This window comes from Copadichromis virginalis, linkage group LG6 (genome assembly GCF_057382275.1).
Source record: "Copadichromis virginalis isolate Kocher_CV1m ecotype Utaka linkage group LG6, C_Virginalis_male_GT1.1, whole genome shotgun sequence".
NCBI classification, from domain to species: Eukaryota; Metazoa; Chordata; class Actinopteri; order Cichliformes; family Cichlidae; genus Copadichromis; species Copadichromis virginalis.
This window is the reverse complement of record NC_140623.1, coordinates 35,281,021-35,292,265: the sequence shown is the minus strand read 5'-3', so window position 1 is coordinate 35,292,265 and position 11,245 is coordinate 35,281,021. Positions and strand designations below refer to the sequence as shown.

General features: G+C 39.2%; 1 protein-coding gene across 1 annotated transcript; it reads left to right on the top strand.

The window, feature by feature from the left end:
• Positions 1-1,289: 1,289 nt before the first annotated feature.
• pld5 (phospholipase D family member 5) lies at positions 1,290-10,585 on the top strand. The gene is made up of 10 exons (XM_085460169.1): positions 1,290-1,583; positions 3,829-3,965; positions 4,282-4,465; positions 4,655-4,763; positions 5,266-5,393; positions 6,430-6,627; positions 7,232-7,383; positions 7,609-7,774; positions 7,896-7,986; positions 9,606-10,585. Exons 1-10 carry the CDS (start codon positions 1,551-1,553, stop codon positions 9,866-9,868), a joined length of 1,461 nt encoding a protein of 486 aa, XP_085316295.1. The 5' UTR covers positions 1,290-1,550; the 3' UTR covers positions 9,869-10,585.
• Positions 10,586-11,245: the final 660 nt, after the last annotated feature.

Sequence of the window (11,245 nt, the reverse complement as noted above, 5' to 3'; positions counted from 1 at the left end):
CTGATAAATGTTACTTCAAGCAGTTCTATCTTACTATATCAGTAGCATAATTTACTGACCTGTCTCTGAGAGTCATTCTTATTTGCTCCCAGCCATGCAAATACATCTGTTTTTGCCTAAGAGAGTGAATGTAGCAAAAACCCCTCCAGCCTCTGTGGCATAGCTAAGTGCTAATGCTTTTTTTGTGGCAAGAATGTTACTAACATGCATCTATATAAATGCTGAGTGAGACAACTGCATCTGCTGATTAGCACAGCTGAGGCACACCCTGATGGAAGTTTTATTTTTGCAGGTATTTGTTCATCAATTAAACAATGTTTAAATTGAAAATTGCACCGGATGATGGCTCTGCATAAGATTTCAGGGAGTCGCTAAAGTTACTACAGTTCAGCATGAAGGAGATATGAAATTTAAAGCAAATTTTTTACTGATGAAATTGTTGGTATGTATAACTTAAAATTAGAAAAATCAACACATTTCTTTAAAGTTTACTTAAATGCAGTAGTGCATACAGATTCCTCCTAACATTTTTCGACCTCACATACAGGTCTCATAAACATAACAGAAGCGTACCTGCAGTTTGGAGCATATGTCGTTTTGCTGCCATTAAGCATATATTCATCTGTGAGGAAAGAGTTGTTGGGGGGGGGGGGGGGGGGGGGGGGGAGGAGGAAGGAAAAAGGATTTTACATATTTCATTTTTTTCCCCACTGAGACCCTTCTGTGCAATAATATGAGGAGCTCTTAAAGCTATAGCAGAATTGAAACATGGTTCATTCCACTGGAATAAAGCAAATCTACTGCAGTGATTTAAACAAAGTGGGAATTAAAGAAGATAATTATGCCAACTTCCATTTATATCAATTATTAATGGGAGCTATAGGGCTTTTGTAGATGCCTCAATATTTTCTGAGTGTAACCGTGAATGCTGAGTGTGGGTGTGCATGCGCCTGCATACAGTATGGTGAGCAGGCATGTGCGATCTACTGAGTTCAAAATATTTTGGGGGAGTTTTGCTGCAGCTGTCACATTTACTAATGGCATGTTTCAGCATCGCTCCCTTCTAAGCACAGACCAACTGCTTGCTGCCAGATGAGTTTTATTCACTTGGCAGATAAAGGAGGGAAATACAGCTGGAAAAGGAAGAGAAGAGGGAAAGTGAGGGAGGGGGAGGAGGGTACTGGAGCTCAAAGCTACGGCTCTTTATTGGCCATTTTGAACAAGAGGGGGTTGGTCTTTCATCTTCTCTCTCACCGCTTCGACTGTAAGGCAGACAGTGAACCGCACACACAGTTCACACACAAGTACACACACACACACACACACACAATCAGCTGCTAGAAGAACCATGTCAGGACACATAACAAACCAGAAGCTGATGCCCACACAGACAGACCTTTTGGGACACTGAGGTACCTGCAGGATGAAGACAAGGACCAAGAGTGAAGACATCAGATTTGAACAGGCTGAGGGCTGGGTGGAAAAGAGAGGCAAAGATGTGTGACTGAGCTCCTGTTTCCCACCTTGTAGTTTAAAGGAATGCTGCTCTCATGGCAGGACCAACCCCACAGGAGCCATTAAAGGTGATGTTTTTCAGCTCTTTCTATATTTAATAGGCAATGTTAGTCTCCTTTTGGCCATAGGTGGATTGCAATGCATGTTTTTTCTTGGACTTTTTTCTCTAGGTTTCAGTACACCAGTGTTTCACTGCCTGACTGATTAAACTCTTAAATTCCTTATCTTTTTAAACCATATTAAAACTAAACGCTCATATGTATATCAAAACTTTAGGTTTTCGTCAAAGTGTTTTTTACTATCCAAGATTTTTTAAATATAAATCAGTCTCTCCTTTAGTCTTTAAATGATGCAAAATGGCAAATAACACAGCCATCCTTATAGCTCGGTGCACAGTAGTTGCAGTTGCCACCAAAAAACATCTGATGTAAAATAATTTTGAGAAAGAGACTATTAGCATATAAGAGCTGGAAATGTTGCTTTTTTTTTTTTCAACAATTATGTAAGATAAGTTTATTAATTACAAACACTGTTTTAAATGCAGTAGCAAACATTACAAAAGTTAAGAAAATAACTTAATAAATTACAAAAACAATTGCCCAGAACCCAATCAAATGTGTCCAAACTGGAAGTATTCAGAAGTTGTAACCACTCACATAATATTTGCTTGATAAATAATTATTTTATCAATAATTCAAATTATTTAGGGCAGCACGGTGGCTAGCACTGTTGCCTCACAGCAAGAAGGTCCTGAGTTTAATTCCACCATCAGGCCAGCATCTTTCTGTGTGGAGTTTGCATGTTCTCCCCAAGTTGGTGTGGGTTCTTTCCGGGTACTCTGGCATCCTCCCACAGTCCAAAGGCATGCAGTTAGTGGGGGTTAGGTTAAATAGAAACACTAAATTGCTCATAGGTCTGAGTGCAGGAGTGAATGTGAGCGTGAATGGTTGTCTGTGTCTATGTGTTAGCCCTGCGAAAGACTGGTGACCAGGGTGTACCCTTCCTCTCACCCTAAGACAGCTGGGATAGGCTCGAGCGCCACCCACGACCCTAAAATAGATAAACAGAAGCGAATGGATGGATCAAATTATTTAGTAGTTATTGGAACAGCTATCTATTCACTCCTTGCCATATTAGGCTATTTTTTCCTGTATATTAGATGTGTTGTTGTCCTTTTACAGCGACATACTGCATCAGTACCTTCTGTAAGTGGCTGACCTATCTCACACTGTCAGTTCTGTTCATTTCCTCCCAGCCATGTGCACATCCACAAGTTAAGCATGGTCCTTGACTCTGCTAAATGTAATGAAGAGCTCAATGGCCTCAGAGGCCAACAGAAGAGTGTATGGTGCACCCAGCTAGCACCTGTCTTTCAGCCTCACTGCCCGAGGCAATATTTGAGTCCACAAACCTCCTGCTGTTCATATTTCTATATTTTGATGCTGAATTGCTTTTCTTTCTTTCTTTATTTTTTTTAATAAAAGCTGTAGAATTTTTAGACGGAAATTTTCTTTTTAAGGAAAAACCCCCTGCTTATGCTGCCAAGATAATCAGTGGGATGCAATTCATTTGACTGATAGAACACAACAAAAGAGAATATGTAATGTGATGTTGACAGCTCACCAACTGACAGAACAAAACAAAAACGCCTAAGTGCACTTTTAAAACTGTGAAAATCAAGACTCCTCAGGCTGGATCAGGGCTCCAACATTACAACCTCTGACCTCATACTGACTGTCACTCTACCTATATTACAAACCCTACAGACATACACTGCACACACATACATGCGCACAAATATTGCCTGCAATATTGCTTAACATAAGTGTAACGTTGGCTGCCACCTTGACACAGAGCTCATAAAACCCCTTTTCAGATGGGAATTGCATGGACAACAAAGCAGTCGGTATGACGAGAAGCAAAAACTTGCACTTTCCAATACACCTTATAGACTGGATTTAGTGTGCATCAATTTGCTGTCAGCTGGAGAATGTTCTACTTCACTTGTCCGGCTCTGTAGCATAAAGTGGGATCGTTGAAGCTGGGGGATTTTTTGCTCCAGAGCATTGAAATCTGCAGTATACTGGTTATCAAAGCAAGGTTTCTGCTGTCAAACGAAGGCCATAGTTGTTATTTTGATCGTCATTATTCACATTGCACAAGTGTTTATGTGCCCACAGTGCACAAAAGGGACACACAAAAAAAGCAGAAAAGTTACTGCAGCACTGTTCACAAAAAAAAAAAACCCTCCAGAAATAAAACATTGTGTCTGACATTTGTTAGTGTCGTGTGTGTTTCTAATGTATCTTCCAGACCCAGCAGAAGTGCATTGCCATCTTTGCCCTTGTTTGCTGCTTTGCTGTTCTGGTAGCACTGATCTTCTCATCTGTGGACATTTGGGGGGACGATGAAGATGGAATCACCGAGGAAAACTGCAGCAAAGACTGCCAGTAGGATGTTTCGCAAGATTAAAGGAAATTGTGGAGGTTCCATTCATGTAAAGCACAGTGTATTCACAGCGACTGTCTCTACTAACTCAACATAGTCTTAATCTGGACTCAATCATTACCAATTCAGAATTACATATTACTATTTCATTATTTAATTCTGGTAGAGATTTCTGATGTGGATCTGTACCTCACTTTTTATTGTTAAAATCTAGACCCATAAAAGGATTTATGTGTAAAGGCTTTGAGCTGCTGGGTTGTTGTGTTGGTGGTGTTCCTCTTTAAAGCTCCAGACACTGAAGGAATCTTTTATTTTCAGCATTGTACTTGTGGAGAACATTCCAGACGACCTCTCTTTCTCCATGGATGGCAGACCCCACCTTCCTGTCTCCGTTGGCTTTCACACACTGTTGGACCAGGCGAAGCACTCAATTGAAGTGGTGTCATCTGCCTGGGACTTAAACTCCTGGGACCTGGAGACAATCCCAAACCCCGCCAAACAGGTACAAAGTCACAGTAACCAGTCCGGTAGAACAATGAGCCAATTGCATTTCCCATTTGATCTGTAAAACCAAATGCAATTTAATAAGGTTATTCCTGCAACGAAATAAGAGCTGCCCTTCTAAAAGAAATGCAGGAACATTGGTCAGTCGCTGCGCTACAGTAACACAGAACATCATTCTCTTCCTCAGGGTCAGCTTTTGTTCCAGAGACTGCTCAGGCTAAAATCTCGTGGGGTTAAGCTGAAGATTGCCAGTAGTCTGACAAACTCGACTGAGCTGAAGGCCTTGGCAGCACACAGTGAGTGGATGTGGCATTTTTATTTCAGAAAGGCAATTTGTTGTGTCACTTTGGCAAACAACAACGAAGATATACATTTACAATTCATCCGACAACCCTATAGAGTTTTATTAACGAGATTCTCATCCTCCAGGATACATTTAGTTGAGTTTCTTAAGCAACCCACTTTAGGACAGCAGAACCACACTGTAGGTATGGCATGAAATATCAATGACCTGCCTCAAGGAAAACAGATGCATTTACAGCATGCAGCAGCACCCAGGAGCTCTACACCATATGCATCTGCCAGACTTCACAATCAAGGCCAAAAAACCTTGAATGGATGAAAATGTACAGTCTGGTTTCCTGTCAAATACTGCCTTTCAGACTGCCTGCGTTGGCCCCTGTTCTTGTCAGACAGTACAAGGCCAACTGTCAGATTTACACAATTTTCTCTTTCTTTTTCTCTTAAACTTTTCATTTTCTCTCTTTTCTGTCTCTTTTTATCCTTCACACGGATTAGATGCAGAGGTTCATTTTGTTAACATGACACTTTTTACCAGAGGCGGACTCCATTCCTCATTCTGGATAGTGGATCGGAAGCACATTTACATCGGGAGCGCTGATATGGACTGGAGGTCACTCTCCAAGGTAAAAGCGCACATCAGCATCTGGTTTGCTGGGTCTTTAAAGAGTAACACATAATGTAAATTAGCCACGCTTTCCTCTTATACTTCTTTATGCAGGTACTGCAGCACTGCCAACAGAAATCAGGAATGATTTAAGGTTGTTGTCTGAGATGGTCAGAAAGACAAGTAGCATTTCACTTTTCATTTAGTATGTAATTCATAATAGAGCAGGAACCAGAATGCATTAGCATACTGTAACCTGAAGTGATTGCCCAGCCCTTTTTGGTGCTTCAGCACTGGTTGGAGGTAGGACTGCTGTATGAGTGTAAGTCACAATGAGCAAGAAGGAATGAAGGAATAGCACACATACACTGGATGTGTGTAGTAAGCACTGCAAGCCAGACACGTATGTCTGAAATTGACCCTCTGTGGTAACAAACTGAAACCTCTGTGTTCCTCCTTCAGGGGCACACGTTAAAAAAGAAACAGACAAAAAACAGAAACACCAAACACAAAAGAAATTTTCTGCCATCTATTTAATGAGCAGACAAGAATGTATTTAGGACATCTGTCTCTTCTTCTTTCATTTTGTTGTTTTTACCCACACTAGCAGCTCTGTGGATTGCAGTGTTAGCCTGCTTGTGCTCCAGTTATTTAAATTCTTTGGTAGGACTGGAATAATATCCAGCTTATTCGCTTTTAGACAGATTCCTTTGAAATGATTATATATCTATGATGACATCCAGCTTATTGCCTTTGTTATTGTCTTGACTTTTCCTCTTTTTCCTCTTTTAGCATCATTTTATCATATATTATTTTTGGCTAAATACCTTTAAATTAGTGATATTCTATAATAGTACCTTTCGCTCTTCATTTTTATCCTATTTAATCTGAAAATTAATAGAAGATCATCAATCCATGAAACGTTACTATTCTCTCTCTGAACTCAGTCCCTTTCTTTAATTCTTTTATACCCTCTATAACGTCTGCAGAGCACACTCAATATTTTAACTTTTCTGCTGCATCACCTCTTCCTACTTCTTTCTCACACACCACAGAGGAAAGAACTGGGGGTGGTGGTGTATAACTGCAGCTGTCTGGCTCTGGACCTCCACCGAGTCTTTTCATTTTACTGGCAGCTCCACGAAAGGGACTACATCCCCTCCATCTGGTCAAAGAGAGTAACTGCTCTCTATGGAAAGAACAATGCCCTGCAGCTACAACTTAACTCCACCCCCGCCACCGCTTATGTGTCTGTGAGTAACAGCTTTCTTATGTTACAGGACTTAGTGCATACATAAATCAATTCTTCACAAAATGCAGTGGTTCATATACTTCTTGAGGCACCAATTTCCTGCCTCGGGGCTTATAGTGAATGTCTTTATAAGAGTGTTATTACATATTAATAACAAATATAAACAGAAAATGATTAATCATCTTATTATCGCACTAAGGAGCAACTTGAGTCTGAATATCTCACTACGTTAATGAATCTTGTTGCTCTCAAAGCGACAAGACATTTATCAGCTACATTTAAAACATTTATCATCTTATAGGAAACTAATGGAGCCATACTGTCAAGGCTGTTGGCAAACCAACCTTGATCTTTTGCCCCACTTATTCTAGTAATGATAAATGGTCGTTGAAATGTGCTTTCTTGTTTTCTTTCCTTTTTCTCTGCAGAAATGTTACATTGAAATGTATATACCTATTTTTATTAGTGGATTGTGTATTCTTTGTTGAATTGAAACACACACATTTTTGAAAGTTATCCTAAACTTTAACCGTGTGTCTCAGTTGTTTCATTTTTGTGATTTTTACATAATTTTGGGGACCAAACATGCCTTGTCCTTTCTGTAGACCTCTCCTGAACTCTTCTGCTCCAAAGATCGCACCCGAGATGTAGATGCCATCTATCAAGTCATTCAGAGTGCAAAGACATTTATCTTCATATCAGTGACAGACTATCTCCCTCTGGTGAAAAGGAGTTTCAGAGGAACCTCAGTCACAAGGTGTGTGCCGGGGCAAGCTTTGACATTTAAATCCTTTTTACAGGAACATTTATGAGGTCATTTTACATTCATACTGTACATGTGTGTCTGTATCAGAGGACACAATTCATGGCAAACTAGAATATACCCAGAATATAGCAACGTGGAATTTTCAAACTCTATGCCCTTCAGTATCTTTAGACTGAAAAGCATTGTCCACAATAATAACACTAGTTGGATTTTTAGGTATTGGTCGTCTATCGATGAAGTCATCAGAGAAGCTGTGGTATTAAGAGGGGTCAAAGTTCGTCTGCTCATAAGCTTCTGGAAGAAAACTCATCCACTCACCTTTAATTTTGTGACCTCCCTCAAGTCACTCTGCGTTCAGCTTTACAATTGTTCCCTGGAAGTGGTAAGCGAATCACTTACACCTGTAGTTTTAACTACTCATGGACAAGTTTTAATTCATACTGCACTTATGAATTATTATTTCTTATTATACATGCTTTTTGTTAAATTGTTGTTTTTTCTAGCGTTTTTTTAGTCACAAGGAGCAGAACGATGACATTCAGCTTGGGCTCAACCACAACAAGTACATGGTGACCGACAATGCAGTCTACATTGGTAGGAAATATAATGTGTGTTTTGGGGTTTTTATTGAGGTGCAGGTTTCAAAGTATCTTAATATAAAGTTTTTGACAACAAAAATATGCATAGACTAACTGGCCACTTCATTAGGTACACATTGCTAGTATGGAGTTGGACCCCTTTTGCCTTCAAAACTACCTTAATTCTTAATGTTAACATTTCCCAAAGGTTTTTGTCCATAATGACATAAAAGCATCAAACAGTTGATGTAGATTTATCAAGCAGCACGTGATAAGAATGTCCTGTTCCACGACTTCCCAAGAGGTGCACTACTTTATTTAGAATAGTGACTGTAAAGGAGATTTGAGAACAGTGAACTCATTGTCATGTTCAAGAAGATTTGAGCTTTGTGACATAGTGAGTGCTGCTGGAAACTGCTTTAAAAGATGGGTACACTGTGGTCATGAAGGGATGAAGAAGGTCAGCAAGCATACTAAGTTAGGGTTGGCATTTAACAGATGTTCAACTGGAAAATGCTATGAGATACATAAGTATGCTGTTACCACTCTCTTTTTGTTTTTATTACTTATAGCCAGGAGGTATCTATTTTATCATAGCTTTATCCAAAGATTGAAATGGGACAATGAGCCTGTTTGTCCAAAGGGAAATAAAAGATCATCTTACATTGCATTTGTTAATTCAATATAAAACAAAACAGTGGGAAATAAATTTTTTGAGGTACAGATTTTTATTGGCTTTTTTAGTAGCTGGGTTTAGTGAGTCATACCACATACCAAAGCAAAATGTATAAAACTTGAACATTTTAACTTGAGCAATAGCTCAAACATTGCTGTATTGGCTTGCTTTATGAGCATATAGACAAGAAAAGACAAAGAGCAAGATGAGAAGAAAATAAAAGACTGTGAGTTTCAGATAAATACTTTAAGTCAGCGGTCCCCAACCCCCGGGGCCTCGGACCGGTACCGGTCTGTGAGTTGTTTGGTACCGGGCCGCGAGAGTTGAGGCTCAGGTGTGAAATGTATAGTTTTCAGGGTTTTTATCGGTTTTCAGCGTTATTTTGTTATCGTCTTTATCGTTTACTCGGTTTTCCTGGGTCTTTTCACGTGTGTTATGAATAAATTTTCTTTTTTTCGGTACCGGTACTAGTTTTATTTTGTTGTATTTATCCGCGACACCTTAAAGGCCGGTCCATGAAAATATTGTCGGGCATAAACCGGTCCGTGGCGCAAAAAAGGTTGGAGACCGCTGCTTTAAGTCAAAGGACAAGTCACAACCACAAAGTGTCTCACATATGGCTAGTTCAATCCTTACAGCTACAGTACATTTTATGGGAAGTCATATCATCACAGAGGTTTGTGAGAAAATTCCAGAAAGTTACTGTGCTTTTCCAAGAAACAGTTCAGGAGAGGATGTTTTGTGAAACAGGGGACATGTCTTTTAACTAAGACTGCTAAACTAAACTAGCACTGCTATATTTGATTCTTACTCGCTCATCCAAAGACACAAAAGCACCAAGTGGTATATACATATGCAGACACATATCAAGATTCAAGATACAGTAATGTAAAGCTATTTCTTTTTAAATAATGACTTTTACGGGCGCTATCTGACACTGTTGTCTTTGTCGCTCACAGGGAACCATGACTGGGTTGGCAGTGATTTTGCTATTAATGCAGGAGTTGGATTGGTGGTCAAAATGAACAGCAGTGCTGAAGACAGAGGAGTGACAATCCTGGAACATGTCAAAGCTACTTTTGAAAGGGACTGGAGGTCCCGCTACGCTCAGAGCCGACATGGAGTCAAGGATCAGCAGGGAAAATACAGAAACTTGCAACAGGGAAAAAAAAATATGGAAACTAAGGAGGAAAATGAATGGAACTACCCTTTATATTTATAAGCACAAAATGTCTTTTCCCAGTATGTCTTAAAGCCCCATAAGCCTAAATATGCTAGATCTTACAAATATGTACACAAATAAGAATGTAAACCTACTCTATACTGTATGACTTGCCAAAGTATTGCTTTGACTCAGTATTATAATAATATATGTTTAATTGTTGACTGTTATATAAGCATGTAATACTGCATGCATACCAAAAGCAATATCTCAGTATTAACTCAGTATTAACTATATACTAGCACAAGCAATGTGACAAAAACAATTCTCTCTATGTGTAACCCACCAAAACAGTTTACATACATCCACTATTTTTAAGTCCTTCATTGCATTTTATATGTTTTTAAATCTACAGTTTGGCTGCAACTGTAATCAGGTCAGATCCTGAAATGGCACACACCGGCATATGCAGTAGTTTTATTCTGTTCATCATATCTCTTAAATTATTCATCTGTCTTCATAAAACATAGCTTTTTCCTTGTTGGTGTTGTTTTTATTTCAGTCTGCTGGTATGTTTAGTGCCCAAAATGTTTCACTATACAAATTTGTATTGCTGACAGAACAAAAGTATTTATAGGTATGTTTTGCCTTATCCTGTCTTTCCATCCAAGCCAGTAATAAGCTGCAAGTTAAATGCTCAAAAGCCTGCAGACAAAAAATAAGCCTTGAATAGTTTTGGTTTAAAAATGCATAATTTAAATAAAGGATTTGAGAGTTCTCAAGTGACTCATCTTACCAGCACTTCACAGTTAATAACTGGAAAAAGACAAATTTACTAACAAATCCAAGTTTGAGATTTGGGTCAGCACCACAACACCCACACTTTTTTAACATGACAGCAGGAGTATTCAGGACTGGGATTGTTTTGCCCTGAGCTGGACCATTGGCGTAACTTTGTGCTGAACAATTAGGGGTCGGGGGGACCTATATCGACTGAGCAAGAGGAATTTCTGTTCTTCAAACACGTGCTCAGGCCTGTGGTTTACATCTTTAACCTCTTAAGACCCGAACTCTTCCACGGCATGCATTTTTAATTTCTCTTTGATATTTGGGAATATTGGGGCCCGATGAATGTAAAAACAAAAAATTACCAGATTTTTTTTTACCTTATTTTTGTTTTTAAGAAAAATAAGAGCCACATATGAGGATATTCGTTTAAAACTTTGATAGAACAGTAGCAGTATAATGTCCTTTTAAGTGGATATCAGGCCCTTGTAGAGCAAAATTGAGTAATTTGGTCTAAATAACCCAAAATGTGATGTCCACGCCAGGTCCTTGTAGGTTAAGGAGATGCATTCATACTGCAGCAGGTTAGTAATTCCCAACACACAGCTCAGAGTGGATCTAGTATGCTCATGCTGTATTTTTTTTTCTGGG